Source organism: Annulohypoxylon maeteangense (genome assembly GCF_022496945.1).
Source record: "Annulohypoxylon maeteangense strain CBS 123835 unplaced genomic scaffold GGS22scaffold_14, whole genome shotgun sequence".
In the NCBI taxonomy this organism is placed as follows: Eukaryota; Fungi; Ascomycota; class Sordariomycetes; order Xylariales; family Hypoxylaceae; genus Annulohypoxylon; species Annulohypoxylon maeteangense.
The window spans coordinates 47,375-68,277 of record NW_025953261.1 but is presented as its reverse complement, the minus strand read 5'-3'; the positions used below and the strand labels follow the sequence as shown (position 1 = coordinate 68,277).

At 46.1% G+C, this 20,903-nt stretch overlaps 6 protein-coding genes across 6 annotated transcripts; 3 read left to right on the top strand and 3 right to left on the bottom strand.

The window, feature by feature from the left end:
• Positions 1 to 209: 209 nt before the first annotated feature.
• GGS22DRAFT_168525 (actin-related protein 2/3 complex, subunit 1) lies at positions 210 to 2,203 on the top strand. The gene is made up of 3 exons (XM_047962173.1): positions 210 to 593; positions 650 to 1,477; positions 1,555 to 2,203. Exons 1-3 carry the CDS (start codon positions 371 to 373, stop codon positions 1,593 to 1,595), a joined length of 1,092 nt encoding a protein of 363 aa, XP_047816529.1. The 5' UTR covers positions 210 to 370; the 3' UTR covers positions 1,596 to 2,203.
• Positions 2,204 to 7,476, bottom strand: GGS22DRAFT_168524 (uncharacterized protein). The gene is made up of 3 exons (XM_047962172.1): positions 6,194 to 7,476; positions 5,618 to 6,140; positions 2,204 to 5,569 (listed from the first exon to the last, which is right to left on the bottom strand). Exons 1-3 carry the CDS (start codon positions 6,992 to 6,994, stop codon positions 2,322 to 2,324), a joined length of 4,572 nt encoding a protein of 1,523 aa, XP_047816528.1. The 5' UTR covers positions 6,995 to 7,476; the 3' UTR covers positions 2,204 to 2,321.
• A 1,140-nt stretch (positions 7,477 to 8,616) lies between these two features.
• On the top strand, positions 8,617 to 10,510 carry GGS22DRAFT_39429 (RNI-like protein). The gene is made up of 2 exons (XM_047966969.1): positions 8,617 to 8,998; positions 9,082 to 10,510. Exons 1-2 carry the CDS (start codon positions 8,804 to 8,806, stop codon positions 10,153 to 10,155), a joined length of 1,269 nt encoding a protein of 422 aa, XP_047816527.1. The 5' UTR covers positions 8,617 to 8,803; the 3' UTR covers positions 10,156 to 10,510.
• Positions 10,360 to 13,790, bottom strand: GGS22DRAFT_168520 (Dynamin central region-domain-containing protein). The gene is made up of 4 exons (XM_047962171.1): positions 13,322 to 13,790; positions 12,843 to 13,226; positions 11,170 to 12,780; positions 10,360 to 11,116 (listed from the first exon to the last, which is right to left on the bottom strand). Exons 1-4 carry the CDS (start codon positions 13,418 to 13,420, stop codon positions 10,805 to 10,807), a joined length of 2,406 nt encoding a protein of 801 aa, XP_047816526.1. The 5' UTR covers positions 13,421 to 13,790; the 3' UTR covers positions 10,360 to 10,804.
• Positions 13,791 to 15,105: 1,315 nt separating this feature from the next.
• On the bottom strand, positions 15,106 to 16,412 carry GGS22DRAFT_168519 (uncharacterized protein). Its single transcript, XM_047962170.1, has one exon. The coding sequence runs from the start codon at positions 16,171 to 16,173 to the stop codon at positions 15,211 to 15,213; it is 963 nt and encodes a 320-aa protein (XP_047816525.1). The 5' UTR covers positions 16,174 to 16,412; the 3' UTR covers positions 15,106 to 15,210.
• A 953-nt stretch (positions 16,413 to 17,365) lies between these two features.
• Positions 17,366 to 20,728, top strand: GGS22DRAFT_168516 (protein phosphatase pp2a regulatory b). Its single transcript, XM_047962169.1, has 6 exons — positions 17,366 to 18,127; positions 18,306 to 18,346; positions 18,487 to 18,584; positions 18,662 to 19,316; positions 19,387 to 19,979; positions 20,039 to 20,728. Exons 1-6 carry the CDS (start codon positions 18,084 to 18,086, stop codon positions 20,060 to 20,062), a joined length of 1,455 nt encoding a protein of 484 aa, XP_047816524.1. The 5' UTR covers positions 17,366 to 18,083; the 3' UTR covers positions 20,063 to 20,728.
• The last annotated feature ends 175 nt before the right edge of the window (positions 20,729 to 20,903 follow it).

The following is a 20,903-nucleotide window of genomic DNA, read 5'->3' as shown; positions in this document are numbered from 1 at the left end:
GCTGGCGGGTTAACCATTGGAGTTAAAAAAAAAAAGCCACAGATGGTACTCTGTACAATATAATACATGTAAGTACGGTACCTACCTAGGTACCTAGTATTCATGGGTGGATACCTAGGCGGGGTATTGTGGCTCGTTCAGTGACGCATGCAGGACCCAGGTACCTACCACTAGGTAAAATACACTGTAAACCTTACCTGAATTAGACCATCATCGAACTTCCATCCACCTCTTTTCTCACTTCTCCCCTATCCCTCACAGATTCATGTGAACCTTGATGTGGTAGTAGAGAGCTATACTCCTATCACCTGTATCAATTTAACAGAAACAGAGAGTAAATTTGAAAGAGACAAAGGAGGAGATCATCAATATGGCCGACCCCGAGGTTCATCATCTCTTCCACCGCCCCATTGCCGACCATTCGTTCTCGGCCGATCGGAAGACTTTGGCTGTAGCTAAGGACTCTACAATCGAGCTTTATGGCAGAGTTGGCAATTCCTTCAAGCTGAAAGATGAACTAAAAGGCCATGACAAAACTATCACCAGCGTCGATATCGCTCCGGGTAGTGGTCGAATCGTTACCTGTTCTCAAGGTTTGTATGATCTCAGGCGCATCCTTCCAAGTTTCTATTCTAATATATCCGTATAGACCGGAACGCCTTGGTCTGGGAGCCTTCCCCTTCAGGCTATAAGCCTACTCTGGTGCTCCTTAGAATTGCTCGGGCCGCCACGTTCGTTCGTTGGTCTCCATCCGAGACCAAGTTCGCTGTGGGGTCTGGCGATAGGGTCATCGCGATCTGTTATTTCGAAGAAGAGAACGACTGGTGGGTCTCCAAGCATCTCAAAAAGCCCATCCGGAGCACCATCACCACCGTCAACTGGCATCCTAACTCGGTCTTGCTCGCTGCCGGCTCTACCGACGCCCACGCAAGAGTCTTCTCAAGCTTCATCAAGGGGGTTGACGCTCGTCCAGAGCCTAGTGTTTGGGGTGAGCGCCTGCCCTTCAACACCGTCTGTGGTGAATTTCTTAACAATTCCGCGGGATGGGTTCATTCTGTCGCTTTCTCTCCAAGTGGCGACGCCCTCGCCTTCACTGCCCATGACAGCAGCATTACTATCGTTTACCCGACCGCCCCTGAGCAGCCTCCGAGGGCTGTCATTAGCGTCAATACTCAACTCCTACCTTTCATGAGCCTGATTTGGAATGGTGAAAGTGAGATAATCGCAGCTGGATACGACTGCGAGGCCTTCAGATTCAGAGGCGATGCATCTGGTTGGCAGCTAAGCGGTACGCTGGAATCCAAGGGGAGACCTGGTTCGGGAGATGCTCGAGAAGAATCTGCCTTGAATATGTTCCGGCAGATGGACTTGAAAGGCAAGGTCAAAGATGACACTCAGCTAAAGACCGTCCATCAGAATACTATCTCGACAGTACGTGTTTACGAGTCCAACGGCGCGCAAGTCACAAAATTTAGCAGTAAGTTATCATCTAGCCTCGCTCCGAGACCCGAGACCTTTCGTTCAGTTGCATCAGGAAGCTAATGGTATACGAAGCGAGCGGTGTTGACGGTAGGATTGTTATCTGGCACGTGTAGGTTAAAGGATAGTACCTAGGTAAACACGACGATCAACTTAGCATATCTTAGCATACTCTGTATTTTTTTGGTCCACATTACCAAAAGTTTCTCTATGCTTCTGTTCTTGCAATCTACCTAAATAATCCCTTATTTGTATAAGCCTCTAGAAATTTGCGACCTATACCTTTTCCATCGTCTACGTGCCTGGCATATTATTAATATGAACACAACACTCCCCTCTCCAATTGTGCTCCTTGCCTAGTAGATTACTTGCTCCTGGAATCTAACCATGTAGAAATTCGTAAAATCACTTAGCCATTTCATCTATCGGAGTCGATATTCCCCTTCTCGTCCGGCCAAAGTAGAGCATGATTCTAAAAATGGGAACAGTACCGGAGCAGGTGCCGACATCAAAAATAATAGAAGTACACATGGTAGCGATTCCTGTTCCATCCCGCCCTCGACAAATATCGCTTCTCAAGAACACCAGCAGCATCTGCAACATGATCTATGCCGGCTCTCAGCGTGACAGGTTAGATGTCCTAAACGTCGAAGAGTAGCATGACACATTCTGGGGTTCTGATTGGATACTCTACGATTAGAACATCAGATGAATATTCAAGATAGGCACAGCGTAACATAAGAGTGGTCGTCGTATTAAAATATGTATGTGCGTACCCATGTTTTATCGTACTGAACCATGTGTTAAACCTTTATATATAACCTTTCTCGTTAAACATCATGCTATCGGTATCGGACTTGCTGCCCAATGCTCAAGTTTGGCGGAGCGGCTGGATACCTCGGGTCGTAGTCTTCGTAGCTGACAAGGCTATCTCTTGGGAGTGATTCATGAGGCCTCTTACCCAGGTCCGCCGGTCGAGCGCCGTTTTCACGAAGTTGTTCCATATGAGCTTCGATTCCCGATGTAGGCCCATGCTCTAGTTGCCCGCTAGAGTACGCACCATTCTCGTGCGGCTTGTACTGGAGCGCGGAGTCTCCGTACGATGCATGGCCATCCTGGTAAACAGGCTGACGCTCAAGTTTGACCGGCCGCCTAATAAAGTACTCGCCTCGAGAATCTCGCATCCGGATGAGTTCATAAGTTTCAGCAGATTCGGGAGTAGGTCGGCACTTTCGGCGATCATCGGTATATTCCTGATAGTATTCCTGGTGTGGTGGTTGATCATACGTCCTAATTGAAATAGTTCGTGCTGATGGGTCAGGATGAGAGCTGGGGCATTTTTCTCCATACTGGTCAAAATAGTGCTCGGTTCTGTGCCGAACATATACGGGAGACTCCAGGCGAATTTGATCATAAGATAGCTTCTCGCCATGACTGGGATGTTGAGGGCTAACATATCGTTCATAGGAATGATCTTCATGATTAACGCCACGAGTAGGTTTCGGTCGATAGTCAATATATTTAGATGATACTTGCTGCCGATTTAGTTGACTTTCAAGGCCGGCCATCAGGTCATCCTCCTCCCATTCTTGGGCAGTTTCTGGTTGTCGATGGCTTTGGTTGTGCGTCGGGGATCTAATAACTCGAGTCGTCTGGATATAGGAACTTCCAGGATGTTCTGTTTCAAAGGCCGCTATCGAAAAAGGAGGCTCTTCCGCTTTGATTAAGTGCTGATTTAGGGAAGCAAGACGGGCCGTTTCTCTACGATCTGCAGCCCACATAGCTCGAATCTCCTCCTCCTGGCGGCGATTTTCTTCTGCCACCAGATCTCCTTCATTAGGCTCTTGGGATTTAGCTTTAGTTGACCCAGCTGCTAGGCCGTTCTTGCGGCCCATGAAGCCCTGACTTGGAGTACTTCGGTGATCTCTGGAGTGGTTCCCCTTCTGTTTTCTCGATCTTGCCCCGCCAGAACCCTGCCACGTTTCGGATAATTCCCGACCCGAGTCGTCCTGTTGGGGCCCTTGATGAGCTATCAACTTAGAAGTAATCAATGAATTGGTCTGATCGGGGCGTGGTTTTTGACCTGGTATGCTTGCTCGTGTTGGATCTTGCCCGTGGGGAGTAGCTGAGTCATGCCTAACTACGATACGTAACGATGAATGCTCATGATCAGAAGAAAGTTGAGGGGTGAAGGTGCTATAAGTAGAGCTTTGATTAGCATAATTGGCTACGGGATCGGGCTCGATTCTCTGAAATGTAGCGCTAGTCATGTCTTGTAAGAAATCATCGACATGCGGTGCTGGTGGGAAAGCATTTGAAACGAGTAGAAATTTCTGGCTATCCATATTCGCTAAATTGCGGAGGCGAGACAAAATAGATAGGTCTGGTGTATGCACCATATTGTTTGTCCAGTCGAGGGAGGGTGAGGCAGGCGTTCGAGGTTGATCTACGTGTGCTTGCTGGAAATGGTTCACTAATTGCGGCAAAGAAAATGTTCTGCTGCCCTTATCCGCCCACGGCTCGCCCCCAATACCAAGACAGCACGCCTTGCACATAAGACCGTTGACATTGCGTACTGGACGCATTTCCTTATTATTCGAGAGACCATCAATAAACATAGTTAAGGGTGGGCTTTCGAAAAATCTAGATCGGAATCTTTGTACAACGTGATAGATGACAACGCACACTCGGATCGCACCTGGAAGTTCTTTTAGGCCAGCTGTGGAGGTCCATAGCTCACGCGAACTTCGTGCCAGGTATCCAAGTTGGGTGGGGTATTTGCTAGTAAAGGAGTTGCTGTGGGAAGTTTGGAAGTTTACTTCAGGATTGTTTGATGACGAATTGAAATTATGGCCATAATATGAGTCCGTGGGGGGAAACGCCGCGGGCCCACCATGGATTGAAGAAGAAAAGGATACTTCTGAGTTGGAGTAAACTGCTGTACGCGGATCATATGGAGATGGATGAGGTGGATACGAAGAGCTATAGTCATGCTGCCCTGCGATGTGGGCATTTCCCTGCTTGTGTAGAACTAGCTGTTGTGCTGTAGATCCATACATTGGATGCCCATAACCCGGCGGAGGGATACTGAAGTACGGGGATTGTTGGAATGATGTCGGATTTGGGGCTGCGGGGTAGATGCTGGCGTTGTGGTGATGGATACTAGCATGATTTGGAGGCTGTAAAGACCCATATGACGACCTGGATGGTGGTTGTTGGGGCGGATCTGGTCTGAATGGCGGAGTCTCTGGCCATTCGGCTCTCCAATGGACAACAACGCTCCCTAAGCTGAGAGAATTGCTGTGCTTGGCAGCATAGTGTTGGATAACCCCTTCGAAACCAAAAGCCTTGAAGTTGACATCGCAGCCGTTACAAAAGAAAAGTTCTTTTCTATGAGACTCTGTGTGAGTCTTGATCTTTACATCAAATAGCCACTTCATGTTTTCAAGGGTGAGCTTTTGCGTAAATGGTCCTTCTGCAGGATCCTCGACTGGTATTTTTCCGGCAGCACGTATCTCGGAAGACTCCTTTGCAATTTCCGCATAAAATCTCATACGGACATGCAGAAGAACCTCTACTGCAAATTGCGGGCTATTCTCCGTATCAACCTTACGCCCATCATCCCAGCTACCCTGGATGACCTCATCTGCATATGCAGAAATCCGTGCACGTAACGGCGTTTGAATATCATCCCAAGCCTTGTCGATAAGCTGTTTAGCAGCTATACTATTCTCCTCCGTGTGGCGGCGACCCTCGGACCGTTCGGGGGCAATACGAGACTGGGGAGCACTGTCTTCACGTTTCTCGAGCACTTCCGCATCTGTCCTCTGGGCAAGCAAGCGAGGTTTGAGCATCTCCCATGCGTTGTCATCGAGAGGTGAGATGATTTGGATGGCAGCCTGGAAGGAAGGGATGTGTATTAATATATTTGCTGGCAATGGTGGATTAAGCTCCATCGCACGGCGTTCAATTTCTGCGCGGCGAATAGCCTTAAGCTCCAGGGCCTCCTCGCGAGTTCGGGTACGGGGGGCATTGGACTGATTGCTGAGTTGGGTCGAGGTTTGTACCCAAGCCACGGAATTATTTTCTACTAGGTTAGGTTAGTTATGGTTAAGGGAACTTGGCGAATGCTGCTTACGGATGGAAGTTTCAAGAGAGGTGTATGTGGGCTGAGATGTTGTTAAGATAGGAGCAACATGACATAAATCGGGCGTGTGTTGCCTAGGAGTATTGGTTGGACTTGAGTGCGATCTAGGAGCTGAAGGTACGACGTCTAGTGAGGCCGAACCCTTACTATTTGAGATAGCAATGCCTTGAATGCTATCAGGGGTGAGCTGAGTTTGCATCTGAGTAACTCCCCCGGTCGACATCCATTTCTCCCATCTCATTAGGTCGTTGAAAAGCTCCTTTCCTCGGGCCTCCAAACCTTTCAACCATTCCTCGGCTGTTGCTCCGCCCATCGATTTGACGGATAGGAACTCACATTTCAATCTTTCTACTTGCTCGGGGAGGTATATCTTTGTGACTTGCAAATCTGGTAGGACTAAGCCTTTCTGGAGTGCATCTGGTGATACAATGTGCATCTTATTGGTGACTAGCACGAAAGGCAGCGCTGATATTAATAAGGAGGGTATCGAGGAAGAAAGTAGCAAGTCGATTTCCTTGTCAAATGGTAAGATGATTTCCTCTTAGCTAGAATTCGAGATCCACATACCTTAGTCGTCTTCTCTATAAGACAAGGCCCACAGCTATGAAGCGCAAATGCCCAAACAGGCTGACTGCCATCACGGTGTGGGCTATCAGGCAAGTCTGATGAGACAGAACCTGCTTTGTCACAATACTGGCACATCTTTCCACAAGCAAGGCGCCACATATCAAGCTCTGTCTTCTCCTTCAGTGGCGCTGGCATCCTGGGCCAGAAGCGCCTCCTTGAAAATTGCCATATGGCATCAGGCTTTAAAGGCGAGACAGAAGTATAGGAGTTGGATGATGGGGGTTTACACTGGTAGCGAGACGAAGGGTCCAGGTAAGCGTTAAACAATTTGTTGGTACACAACAAATTACCTAGCGCCCTAGGAGGCGTAAAAGAAAAGATACGATGCCAAATCTCAGCAGGGAGTAGAGATTTGTCTGAAGGATACGTAGCTGTAGATCGCGGCTGTTCATAGCCCTCTCTATTTAGCTTCACCTTTTTAGTTGAAATCACCGTGCAGCTCGGTATATTAATGCGTTCAACCGATTTGCGTTTCTTGGAGATGACTGGATCTTGCTGGACGGACAATAACGGTTGGATCGGAAGATGCTCGTTACCAGTCGAAATTAAAGGGTTGTACTCGCCGTCGCTGTCAGAGTCGGACATAGAAATATCAGACGACGACTGCGATTCCTCACTACTACAATCGAGGGGGATCTCATCATCTTCGGTAGATAGCGGAGTTGGGTTATGATGAGTCCCCCCTGCTCGCAAGCTAGATGGTGTCTTGAGAGGATTATTAAGTCCTCTATTGGAGTCCATTTCCTTTCGACGGGGGTGGCTGACAAACTTGCTGCAGTTAAGAGAAAGGAAATCATCACCTAACGTGATTGGTATCAGATTGTACTTAAGCTGATGACCGAGCAGCGGTTTAAACAGAGGGAAATGAACACTTGTCACGAAACGATTGAGACAGGTCGGTGAGTAAACTTAAAAGGAGTCACCTTTTATGTAACTATTGATATCCTCTCAAGGCTCGTCACACTTTCGAACGAAAATGTGGCTCCTTCAGATACCTATGAGAGTGTAAAGGGGAGTGTAAAGGGGAGTGACAGTGGGAGTGACAGGGGAATCGACACTGCAAAATGCGATAAGAATATCAATTTGACAGGATTGTGAAGGTTTCAGCCAGAGATATATCCTAGGACAGGATAAAAACATTGGACAAAGTTTGGGGATGAGAATACGCGGTGAGTTGCCGAGGGCGCCTTGCCATGCTTTTTGAATATAGAAATTGAAAGATGTATGAGCTACTGAAGAGCGGGTTCATGAGAATGGATGTGAGAAACAGGCGAAAGTAGAGTGGACCATAAGGCCGAATCCGCCAAACCGCCAATTCAATTAATGTATTGAAATGTATACAGTATAATACAGTACAATAACGTACAGTCTGATACATATTTTACACAGTGTCCTGAATCTTACAGGGGGTTATAGCGGTGCAGAGCGCTAAAAGCCCCTGTAACTTATAGGTGGTTTCACAGGTACATGAAAAGCCCTAAAGCTAGCGCTAGAGCCTTCTAAGGTTATTATTAATATTTCAACCTTTTCGAAATGAATTAAATCAATTGATTGATCTGATTCAATCAATTGATTCGATTCAGTTGAATGCGTACTTATTAATAGGTAGGTAAATAAGGATATACGCGTAATAGTTCAAACCGAGGGGTGTCACGTGACACCCCGCCGAGCCTTATCGGGTAAATGTCAACAGTGTATACTATAATTTTAATTGAAATTTAACATATGAAAACTGATCTGACATTAGTAAAATGTATATATATTAAAAGGCCTTTTAAAGCGCTTTCGAATGAATCTATTATATTTGCGAGCGATCCAATATTGAAGCGTATAGATGTATCCGAATTATGGGCTATATACTTAGGTATTTACTTAGGTGCTTATAAAAAGGTGATGCGTTATAACCCTTATAAGTTACAGGGCTTTCAGCGCCTTGTAGCGCTAAAATCCACTGTAAGATTCAGAACACTGTGTAAAATATGTATCAGACTGTACGTTATTGTACTGTATTATACTGTATACATTTTAATACATTAATTGAATTGGCGGTTTGGCGGATTTGTTCTTATGGTCCGCCGTCGAAAGTAATGTCCACAATCAAGATTCAGTAGATAAGTACTAGGTACGTATTAACAAGGTACCTAACTCATAGAAAGTTCAAGGTTAAAGAGTTGGAAGAATGAAATACTACTAGGTACATGTATGGATGAATTCAAGGTTCAATTTGATACTGGGCTAAGGGTACCACAGTACGTAGGACAGTGGGTAGAGTTTCCAATTCAGTATTAGCGTTTAACCCTGTAGCCTTGGGAAGCCCCTATGCCAAAAATGTACTATCTATAATAATAATGAATGCCCCTCCCCCACCATATATACCATTTTGACCATCCTGACCATCCAAGATTGACATCTATTTTTTTTTCTTATTTACCTACGCAAGCACCCAAGGTATGCACATTGGCTTGCATTGCGCCTAGGATCAGCAAAGCTAGGTTTATAGGTTTCGTTACATTCGCTCCTTCTCTCACGCATCCAAATTCTTGTCACGAGATGGCTACGTCCGGCAAAACATTCTCCCTCGAAGGGAGGGCCCTAAAGTTGGACACAGCCCAAGACCTTGAATCCTATATAGGGCCACTACGGGCTATGGATGATGTCGAGGAGGTACGCATTCTCGGGAACACGTTAGGTGTTGAGGCCTGCAAGCTTCTGGGAGAAGTCTTGGCCACGAAGAAGTCTCTGAAGGTAAGCTCAATACAGATTTGTAACGCTGATGCTGGCGCAAAGAACGGAAGGAGGGGGACTTTGCTAACGGTTTGTTTACACAGGTCGCAAATCTGGCTGACATATTTACTGGTCGCCTACTAAACGAGATCCCCGAGGCGCTTTCGTCTCTACTCACGTCTATCCTTAACCTGCCTAACCTCCGTACCATAAATCTAAACGATAATGCATTCGGCCTCAACACTCAGGCGCCTTTAGTCGCTTTCTTGTCCAGCCATGTCCCACTCCAGCACCTGTACCTCAACAATAACGGATTGGGACCCCATGCGGGTATACTTGTCGCCGATGCACTTTCGACACTCCATGCAAAGAAGGAAGAAGCCAGAAAGGCCGGACAGGAAATCCCCTATCTGGAGACCGTCATCTGTGGTCGTAATCGATTGGAGAATGGAAGTATGCTTGCTTGGGCTAAGGCCTTCAGTCTTCATAACAAGGTTAAGGAAGTGAAGATGGTTCAAAATGGCATTCGACAAGAAGGAATTGAACAATTACTCACCGCCGGCTTGAATTGTACTACTGAGCTCAGGATTCTAGATTTACAAGACAATACTTTCACGTACAAGGGCGCAAGAGCACTGGCGAAAGTTGTCCCACTTTGGGCGGAAATACAAGATCTCGGCGTCGGCGACTCATTACTCAGTGCTAAGGGTAGTGTCCTAGTTGCTAACGCCCTTGGTAGGGGTCGAAACCGAAAGCTGGAAACACTCCGCCTACAGTACAACGATATTACATCTATGGGAGTCAAAGGGTTTGCATCCGCGGCGAAGGACGGCTTGCCGTCTCTAAAGAGAATTGAACTCAATGGCAACAAGTTCTCGGAGGATGACGAATCCATCTTGGCTCTTCAAGCGCTCCTAGATGAACGAAAGGAGAAATATGGCGGAGATATTGTTGATGAAGACGCTTGGGGTGTCGATGACTTGAGCGACCTCGAGGAATTAGATTCGGACGATGAGGGTGAGGATGAGGATGAGGATGGGGAAGAGGAAGAGATATCTTCTGAGACGGCCGAGAAGTTGGTTAAAGAGGCTGAGGAAGCCCAAGAGCAACCTACTGCCCAGCTTAAGGACGACGAGATCGTTGCTCTCGCTGAGAAGCTAGAACGTACTGGAATCTAGACAATCGCATACCACGACACGGTTCACGAATTTTCGAGCATTGGACGGAGATAATGGGACGACGATACCCCGGTCTTAGATAGTCGGCAGTCTACATTCCCCCATAGGCCGTAAACTGATATTGATTTCTCCAATGAAAAAAAAATGGCATAAAAAAGGCATGCCTACATGATCTGAATAATACTATATATTTCTCTCGGTCGCTTGGTCTCGCGCTACTAAATTACCCTCCATATGCGTAGCGTTACACATAGATAAGCTGACCGTGCCGTTTCAAGAATTGTTCGACCCATAGAAGTCGAGATAAAAATAGTACGACCACGTGCCAACTAAATCGAAAAGAGAATCGTTGGCTATGATGATAAGAGAGTGATGCTGGTAAATATACTAGATACGCAAGAGTAGCATAATTGCGCCATATGTACAAAAAGGTGCGCCGCCGAGTGTTCTAATACCTCGATCTCATCCGCTTATAGCGACACGAGAGCGCTGAGCGAATAAGTAACAAGCAACCCTTGGACAAGTTACCCCCGTCTCTATCGTACAGATAGCAAGCCATACATTGCATCCTCTCTATGTGAAAATCTAACCATTTCCTAGGTAAGATACTCCTGGTTTCTAGTACAAGGTGACGAGTCATGATGTCCTATTATAACACCTCGCCAATAATCTTGGCTGCTTCTCGGTAAGTTTGAAGCAATTTTTCACATTTTTCTCGCTCCTTCTTGACGGCGTCATCTTCGTAAAGAAGCTCTTCAAAGAGAGTCTCCTTGTATAACTCGCTGACGAGCCTGTTCTGTACGACATCTTTACAATGATTGACAAGGAGATGCATGACAGCCTTCGGGACTTGATCGGCGATAGATTCGCGGACAATATTGAAATATGAAGATATCAAAGCTCGGATCAGCTCCGTCTCCATTGCCTCGCGGTCACTCATGGCAGGTTCCACGTTGTCGCCCTAGAAGTTATAGGTTAGTCGAAGATGGCCAAGTTTCGAGAGAAAATTCTTACCGGTTGCGGTCCAAAACCAAACCCAGCACCTTGAGGAATTTCTTCTTCGCGTATCAGTGACGACGACAACGCAGGCCGGTGAATTAACTTGTCTTCACTCCGCCGGATGCTTTGGCTGAAAGTGGGCTCTACACCTTGGCTGACATGGCGCGGAAGCGAAGAAGGAGCCCCGGCTCCCGGAGATTGCGCTGTGCCATCCTTGCCAAAGAAGTAATTCAAGAATGAATCACGAGCATTTCCGATTGCTTGGGGATTGAACCGGCTAGGTGAGTTTGAACGCACACCGTTCATAGTAGCGGCAATACTTGCAGTCCCATTCTGGCGAACAGCAGGCGACATGCTCCGAGATCCATTTGCAGCCGGCTTCCGCGGTTCAATAACATCGTTCCTTTCATGGATGGGATCATCTCCATTCTCTAGGGTGTCTGTCCCATTCGTGCCGAGTTCTTTAAGCCTCTTCTTTTCTCGTCGATCTCGTTCGTCCTGAATCAACTTCTTCCTCTCGCGTTCCTGCTTGTTCGTGACAACGTGGCTCATAGCGGCGGCCGCCCCTAGAAAATTTGGATGGTTTGTGTTAATGTATGCCCGCTGGATGGCGATCAGAGACTCCACATAAGACGACGCTGGTCCGAGCCGTTCTCGCAGAAGGTCTGACACGACTTCTATAAGCTTGGCTTGAAGCCTCGGGAAACGGGAAAGCTCTGTCGAGCCACATGTGTGACATATCTTGATTAACTCTTCATATACAAGCTCAACGCATCTCTGACTCGGGAGCTCGAGCATTTTTATTTGGGGCTTGACAAGCAGGTCGAAAGCCATTTCTGGCACGAACAAGCTTGGACGAGGACCTGTCGAGTTCCGAATAGCAGTTCTAATATCGACAGCGGAGAGGTTGGAGGTAGGATCAATCGACTCTAGTGCGCTGCCAAAGACCGAGTTGAATATATAATAGATCCGTGCACCCCCAGAAAGCTCTTTAGTTGATATCTCGGTGGACGTGCCATCAATGGATGAGATGAATGATGTGGCAAATCGGGTCATGAGCTGGAGAATCATGGAACCTCGGTGCTCTTTTCCGCTGAAGTGCATATCACCGTAGCTTGCAAGCTCCTGCTGGGTCTGTCCCATCAGTGTGTTGAGGCGTGCTTTGATATCTGGTAGACGCTCTCGAATATGTGACATGAGAGTCTGATTTAATGTCTTAGCTAGATATTGGGTTCCACATCGCATCGAGATGTTTCGATAGGCGGGGTGGTGTCGGAAAAATTCAGCCTCTGCTTTCAGGGCTTCCTCCATGGGCCGATTACCCTGTATATCTTGCTGAGATCGGTTAACAACCCCAATGAAACCTAACTTTAATGGATAAACGCGACCAGAAAGGATATCCAGCGCGTTTGTACCATGATCCATCAAGTCGACCTTGGTAAGAACGCCAATCGTCCGCCGACCCAAAGGATCAACATGTCTGGCGAGCTTGAGAGCCTCTGAGTTGACAATATCGACATTTGCAGGGGAGACGGCGAGGATGATGCTGTTGGGCTTGGCAATGTATTCTGAGATGAGGGTCCGGGTCTGCTTCTCAATATCGGCTGGTTGATCGCCAATTGGAACCTGTGGCGTACGAGTCAGCCACTGATGGGCGATTAGCCTGTCCAGGAAGGGGGAGAGCATACCTTGGTAAGTCCTGGTAGATCGACTAGAGTTAAGTTGAGAACATGCGGAGAGTATATTTTTAAGTTGATAGGCTGTCTGTTGATGCCCTTATTGCTACCGGCAACGCGCGAGGTCTCATTCTCAATCTCACGCTTTACGTCGCCAAAATCGGTAAATTTCCGACTGGGAATGTGGTGGAACTCTGCCCATTCGGAGCGGCGTGCTTGGGTAGGATTTCTATAAGCAGCGTGGAGGTCTGGTTCCGATTCATCCTCTTCTACGTTGATCAATTGTAGGATTAGGGGGCGTCGAGTTACGATACCGCTTCCTCGAGGCAAGAAATCGCGGCCAACAATATTCTCAAGCACGGAAGATTTGCCAGCAGATTGGGAACCGACGACAACCTATTTAGGGGCGACGAATGTAAGTAGCCGTGAGACTATGATACCATGATCAAAGAGAATAGGAATTGTTGTGTGTGAAGGCACAATTGACATACGATTTGAGGTAGGTCGAGAGAGTCCGTGCCGATGGTATTAAAAACCAAGTCTTGCAACTGGTTCACAATCCGCAACAAATCGTCTCCTAGGGCCGCCATCTTGGAGATGGATAGCTCTCACTCGACCACTATGATGAAACGATGATAAACAGAAAAGAAACTTGACTGTAGTTAGATATGTTTCCCCTCTTAGTCGTAACTCTTTTTGCCAGCAAAGAAAGCTGTTGGGCACCGGTTTTGGGGGTTTGTGTTTTCTAATCTCCTCGACGGGGAACTGGAAACTAGGAGCGGATAACGAGGATAGTAGTCGCAATTGGTAAAACAAGCTCTAAAGCTCGAGGATGTACAAAAAACCGCACAAATAATTTGGGATAGGTTTTGACTTTAATGAGGGAGAAAAATGGGATTATTGATGGGTTATCATAGTCCTAATGTGTGTAATGTGCAATGTGCAGAAGGTGTAAAGGACATAAAAAAGGACGAGTCTTAAAAAAAAAATATGGAAATGTCAAATGCTAAAAAAGTACTTTCAACAATAGCTGCAATGCCGCATACCAGACGTGTTATTGCATTCCTTGGGGGGTTTCCCGGGGAATTTTAACCGTATATGTACAGTATATATACGGCTCCAAATATGAGCGGTTCAATTAGGTTTATGGAACGTTGCGCGCAAAATTTTAGCTTCGGCTCCAGCCAATAATACGACTCAGCAAAGCTCGAACGCTCCAATTTCGGACTAGTTCAGGCTGATTAATCGTTTAAGATTTCGAACGCTCCAATAAAACTGAGCCGTAGATATACCCATTGAACCGTTCAGATTTTTGAGCCGCTAAGCAATTAAACGGCTCAATCGCCCCACCACCTGAATAAAAAGAAAAAGGAGATATTTCCAAGTACTACTCCCATACTATTTGTATGGGAGTAGTACTTAGAACTATTCATCAATCATTATTATTATATAATCACACAGTTCAATTGTACAGTTTTTGCAATTACTCACACTCGAACCATGGGCTTTACTAATTTTAATTGGATGAGCTACGGTCGCATTGCCACTTGACTAAGAAGATTACAAGGCTTATGAATTACGCGTAGATGAATAAGGTTCTGTTTTAGTATATGACCAACCTAGAAAGCGGGGGCTTTTAACCTAGAATGGCCCGTGCACGTGATCTTATTGCATTAACGGTTCGAAATTCGAGCGCTCAAATAGTTCGAGCGATTCAACCAAATTGAGCGATACTTGAGCTGTCTATATACGATTCAATTGGCTGAGCGAGGAAACAACGATTCAATTAGGTTAGCGTTGCCAAATTCATGAGCGCAATAGGAAAGAGCCGTATATTTGTGGATCAAAGTTTGAGCCAATCAAATTTCGAACGTTCGAATAAGGAGCTGTTTATTGCATTAAGCTGTATAGATACGGTGGGCATTTAATAAACGGAAAGGTAACGGTAAAGATAACCCCCCCCAAGGCGGTAAGGTTTCATGCGTATATGTAGCTTAGGTACTGTACCTCACGCATAATTATTTTTAGGTATCGAATGATGCTTTGGCCTGGGCATCATTACATTTGGGTAGGTACTGTACTTCCGTCTAAATACTGGGACTCAAAATCCACCCCGTATCCCCGTCCATCCAATCAACTAATTTCCGTTGAGTTGGATAGGCAATCATTGAACGGGCTCATCCTATTAGATAGCAACTTAAGCAACTTACAACATTCAATGCATATAAAAGCAGCGCATAATTTACACGTGGATATAGTGACACATAGTAGGTACCTAAAACTATGGGATTTTATACACTTTCCTTCCTATCATCTACCTCGATCCTTGACCCTATACATTCCCTATACATCTCCTATTTCCTTCTTCCCATTTCCCTTTTCACATGCCACGAACATGACTTAGAATCTGTTGAAGCCTATGGAGTGCTTTCGGCTTCAAAGGCAAATCTTCGGCGGGCTTTGAAAGACTACTGAGTTCTTCTCGAGCCACGTTTACCAGGGGGCTGAGATGTCCCCAAACCTCATCCGTATAACTCGAGAGGACGCATTGCCATTGGTTAGTCCAAATGCGCCTAGCTTCTTCTGGATCAGATAGACCAAGCAACTCAGCAAGTTCCTGTGTGCTATTGCTATTCGCACTGAAGTCTGGAAAGAAGTTCAAAATATCTTTCCATTGTCCCCTCTGAGAAGAGAAAGGCTTCAAGTCACTGTCATCTTCGAAAAGATGATACCGCAATGATACTCTTTCGTCGTCTGTCAATGGTGCGACTGTTTCGTCAACCTCGTCGTATCCTGTGTCGAGGAGGCTTGCCACGCACATCCCATCAGTCGCCGCAATGGCCGAAGTTTGAGGAACCTGCCTTGACTCGGAGTCGTAGCCTCGCCTATAAGCATGGCTTTCGACATTGCTGGGCTCTATCATATCTGGCACACTTGTTTTGACTAGAAATGAAGAGAAACTTGACTCGTGCGAGGCGGGCTGTCCCTGGGATTGTGTAGATTTGAATGTGCCACCAAAATTTGTTGGATTAGTACAGTTTTTGTAAGGTGATGCCTCCTGGATACTTCTGGCTTCGGTAGCCCCAGATGATTCAGCTTTACTTGAGGGCAAAGCACGAGCTATCTGGGTGCTACTTGGGTGCCGTAGAACCATATCTCCAGTTAGTTTGCTTGCGGATGCGCCTATCCGCGACATAATGGAAGTTTTGTGATTGCCAACCTGCGCAGAATCCGAGCGACCATCTCGGTGGGCCGACGAAGATGACAAATTATTCGGGTGAATTGCGATGCCTTTACCCTTGATGTCCTCCGGCATTCCTTGTTCGTTGTTGTCTTTGACCATTGTGATCACATGCGCTCATGTACACGATCCGGGGTTCATCATTATATCGATTTCAACAAAGGAATTTTATAAACATTAATGGGGAATTTGATGTTATGGATTATCAATAGGTGCCAGGGAAGGACTTAAGGAGAATTCGAGAAGGAGTCAGTTCCAAGTAATTGCATGTTTTATCCAACTCTTAACAATTGCAACTTGAAAGGCCGAAAGCTTCATGCTACCTACCTTGTACATGTATGTAGGTACTGGTAGATACTAGGTACCTAGGTAGGTGAACTAGATGAAGAGATCGGTAAAGTTCGGCTCTGAAACCGGAGAGAATGGAACCTTGGAACCTTGGAAGCTACCCATGATGCACATGTATGCTCAAAATTGACTAACCTTAATTCGAGTTCCAACTGGCATGTGATGACTAAGTTTTCAATCGCATTAAGCAAGAACAACTGATGTATTCTCTCTACAAGCTCTAAGCCACTAATCTTGGTATCTTTTTTAAGATTCTTTCAACGCATTTATTCATCACGTACATTAATTTTATATAAAGTACACTTTATATTTGAAGCCCAACCACGTTAACATGATCCACATATGAGGATAACCTTAAAGGTGGGGAGTTTGCAGGATTTTATGAGTCGTGCCACGTGCGACGCTTCCTGATTTAGTTATAAGGAAGTCGGATTATTCCATATTGCTACTCATGATAATGTTAAAGTTGATAAAATCGATCAGCTTACTAGGTACGTATTTAAAGTATGCCTACATTAAAAGGCATATATATTTAACTAATATATACATTTAAATATATGGTTATACACATAAATGTATACGTACCGAATTTACGAATATATATATAATTAAAATATTTAAATAAATATAAATTTAATATTATTATAATATAAAATAATAATTTAAAAAGTTTCACTTACATTTTATGCGATATAAAACATTAATAATATGAGATTCACGTGATATTTCATGTTTTTAATGCAATATATAAGGTATATGTATCTAAATATGATGAAAATCTGATACAGAGGTATTGTACATATACAAGGCCAAAACTAGCAAGGCCGCCTGGCCTAAACCGACCACTTTCCAGAATGCAGACAGGCTCTCTAAGTGTAAAGCAAGACCCTTGTGCATAACCTTGGAAACCCCCCATACTTACGGCTCTACAGGCTACAGCTAAGGACCTTACCACTATCAATCATCACATCACATCACTGACCACAACCACAACTTACGCCTTGCCGTCATTTTGCAGCTACTTGTGAATTCTCTTTCTCTTCCATCTTTCCCTCCATCCTCAGTCCTCGATTCTCTATCCTATTCTCTATCCTATCCTCTACCATCCCCTCTCTTAATAGCTAGCGGATGTTTCCGACCAACTTCCCCCCAACTCATGCACGGCTTCTTAATTGACGAAAAATATCCACCTAGTACATTCCTTCATCCCACCGACCGCAAAGTCGTTGGGAGCCAGTGCACTGTCGGCCTAAGCACTCGCATTTTCTACAACTACATACTCCGTCATTACATACACTGACCAATATACCACACACCCCGCCGCTTTCGATCTGTCCCTTCGACCACTTTTTTTTCTCCCTGTCTCTTACATACGTCCTAGCCTACGTATCCACCTTCAATAGCCGCCACAACGTATCCTGGAGCGGTTCCCGATCTATCGTCATCTCAAGTCGCGTACCAACCCTTTGTCGCCGGACTCCAGCTGGTCGCGGCCGCGATACACTAATACAACTATCCACCACACACACGCACACAAACGCACACACACACATACACACATACATACATACACACACATATAACACATACCCAACACACTCTACCCATACTAATAGACGGGCCGGAGCTTAGGTAGCTTCATCCCGATACTCATCACAAACAACATGGTGGAAGGAGACTCGAACTCCCCCACCTGGAAGTTCACCCAGTAAGTCATACAACAAAGACCCTATCACGCACTCCTTTCCTTGAGTCGAAGCACTTGTCACCTGCAGCCACCGTTTCATTCTGCCCATATCAACCTTATCTTCTAGCAATATTTTCCCCATACCCCTCGCCTAACCGCTCTCTGACAATATTGCTAATCCCCGCTCCCTGCTCTCTAGGTGTTTTGGTGACAAGGGAGACGTTGAGGATATTACAGAAGGTAAGTTGCCCTACTCCCTGTCGAATTGCAGAGCTCTTGCGGGGTTCTCTAAGCTTCAGCCTTGCATCTTTCCTCGATTTCGTATCTTATCTGTAAATCTCGGGTCTGGCGTGGATTTTCTTCTAACACATATCTTCTAGCCGACATCATATCGACCGTCGAGTTTGACCATACAGGCAATTATCTAGCAACAGGAGACAAAGGCGGTCGGGTGGTTTTATTCGAGAGGAACGAGACGGTCAGTCAAATGAAAACCCGCGTTTTGTTCTTCCCCCCTTCCTCCGGGAGAATAGCCATGTCTAATTTGGCTTGTAGAAGAAAACCTGCGAGTACAAGTTCCATACAGAATTCCAGTCACACGAGCCAGAATTTGACTACCTCAAATCCCTCGAGATAGAAGAAAAGATCAATAAGATCAAATGGTGCCGTCGCCAAAACGCCTCTCACTACCTGCTCTCCACCAACGACAAAACGATCAAGCTGTGGAAGGTCTTTGAGAAGTCGCTGAAAGTGGTAGCTGAGAACAACCTATCGCATGATCTAACGCCGGGGAGCGTCGCTGGCGTAGGAGGAGGCGCCCCTAGATCTATTCCTCAGTCCCACTTCAAGAATGCCGGGGAGTTGAAACTCCCACGACTGACCCACCACGATACCGTCGTTGCTGCCGTTCCCCGACGCACGTACGCGAACGCCCATGCCTACCACATCAACAGCATCTCTGTAAACAGCGATGGCGAGACCTTCATTAGCAGTGATGATCTGCGCATTAATCTCTGGAATCTGAATATCCAGGATCAAAGTTTCAATATTGTTGATATCAAGCCCGCAAATATGGAGGAGTTGACCGAGGTCATTACTGCTGCCGAGTTCCACCCCATTAGTTGCAACTGGTTCATGTACGCAAGTTCAAAAGGCACTATCAAGCTGGCGGATATGCGCGAGAGTGCCCTCTGTGATCAACATGCAAAGCGTATAGCCCCCATCCTCTCCTCGCACTGTATTATAGAGGGCGAGCCCTTTAAGCTGACAATATGAAACAGTCTTCGAACAGGAAGAAGATCCTTCGTCGAGGTCGTTCTTCTCCGAAATTATTTCTTCTATTTCAGATGTGCGGTTCTCCTACGACGGCCGATACATTTTATCCCGAGACTACCTCACAGTCAAGATTTGGGATGTCAATATGGAGCGCCAACCAGTCAAGACCATACCGATCCACGAGCATCTACGACCTCGGCTCTGTGATACATATGAGAACGATAGCATCTTCGACAAATTCGAAGTGGTTTTCTCGGGCGATGCGAAAAATGTCATGACCGGAAGTTATAACAACAACTTTATGATTTATCCGTCGGATCCCGAGAAGGAAATCGAGGTTGTCTTACAGGCGGACAAATCTGCCTTCAAGGCGAAGAAGGTAGGAATTCCGACACCTATCAACTCGTCGACAAGCCCCACAGCGACCAACGGCGGTAAGAAAGGCGGATCGCGTGCGGGTAGCCCGGCAGCTGGAGCTGGTCAAGGCCAAAGAATGCGAAAAGAGACGGACGCGGATCAGATCGACTTTAACAAGAAGATCCTACACATGAGCTGGCACCCTTTCGAGGACAGCATCGCGATTGCTGCGACGAATAACGTAAGTTCTAACCCTCCATCGAATTCTCGGCCGTCTGCATGATAGCTGACACAACGTAGTTATTCGTCTTCTCGGCTCTCTAGGTACATAATGGAGGTAACGGCCGGACATTTCGCAGCAGGATTCAAACCTGATCTGCGAAAGCACTTCCCGGCTCGGATTTGGGCAGAGACGTGCGTCATCATTGCCAATGGTCTCCCTGATACTTGCGCGGTCCTTTGAAACGTAGAGTATTGCTCGTGGCATTTGTGATGATAACATCTGGCACACTCTACAGAAGCGGGCGCCTTTGCAAACGAGAGAGAGAAGGGACGGGTGAGAAAATGTTGGGTTTATGGCACAAAAGCTGCATATAGGAGGTTGGCATTATCCCGAGTCCTGGTATCCTAGGCACTCGGGTTCGTATCAAGACACGCGGGTAGGAGTTGAAGCATGGATTCGGCAATGAAATCTCCACAAGGAGTCGGTTGCTTCTCAAGTCAGCAGACATGGAGCCGATATTATGGCATAGACTCTACAAGGCAGATTAAAGGCCCTAAGACGGGACTCAAGACAAATGAGATCTGAAGCTTAGATGATGAACTGTGCTAAAGCACCCCGTAAACGTGCATGCAGGTATTCTATCTTTCATAATATGTAACATATAGAATAACCAACTTAAGAAAGGTTGTTTAAAGTAACCCACTGTAGATAGTGGGTCGAGATATCGAGGCGATATTTCTTTCTACACATTTTAACTTGAAAACTGCGTACCCACAAGGATCGCATACATGCATACCTAGGTATATATACCTCTTCCTTGTAGGTAGGTATGATATGCGTATATAGGTAGTATGTACCTAGGTACTAGGTACCTACATAATTCATGTTTGTAGCTAAGTGGGTCCAATGGATGCCCAATTTTGGTAAGCCTGTCGGCTGAAA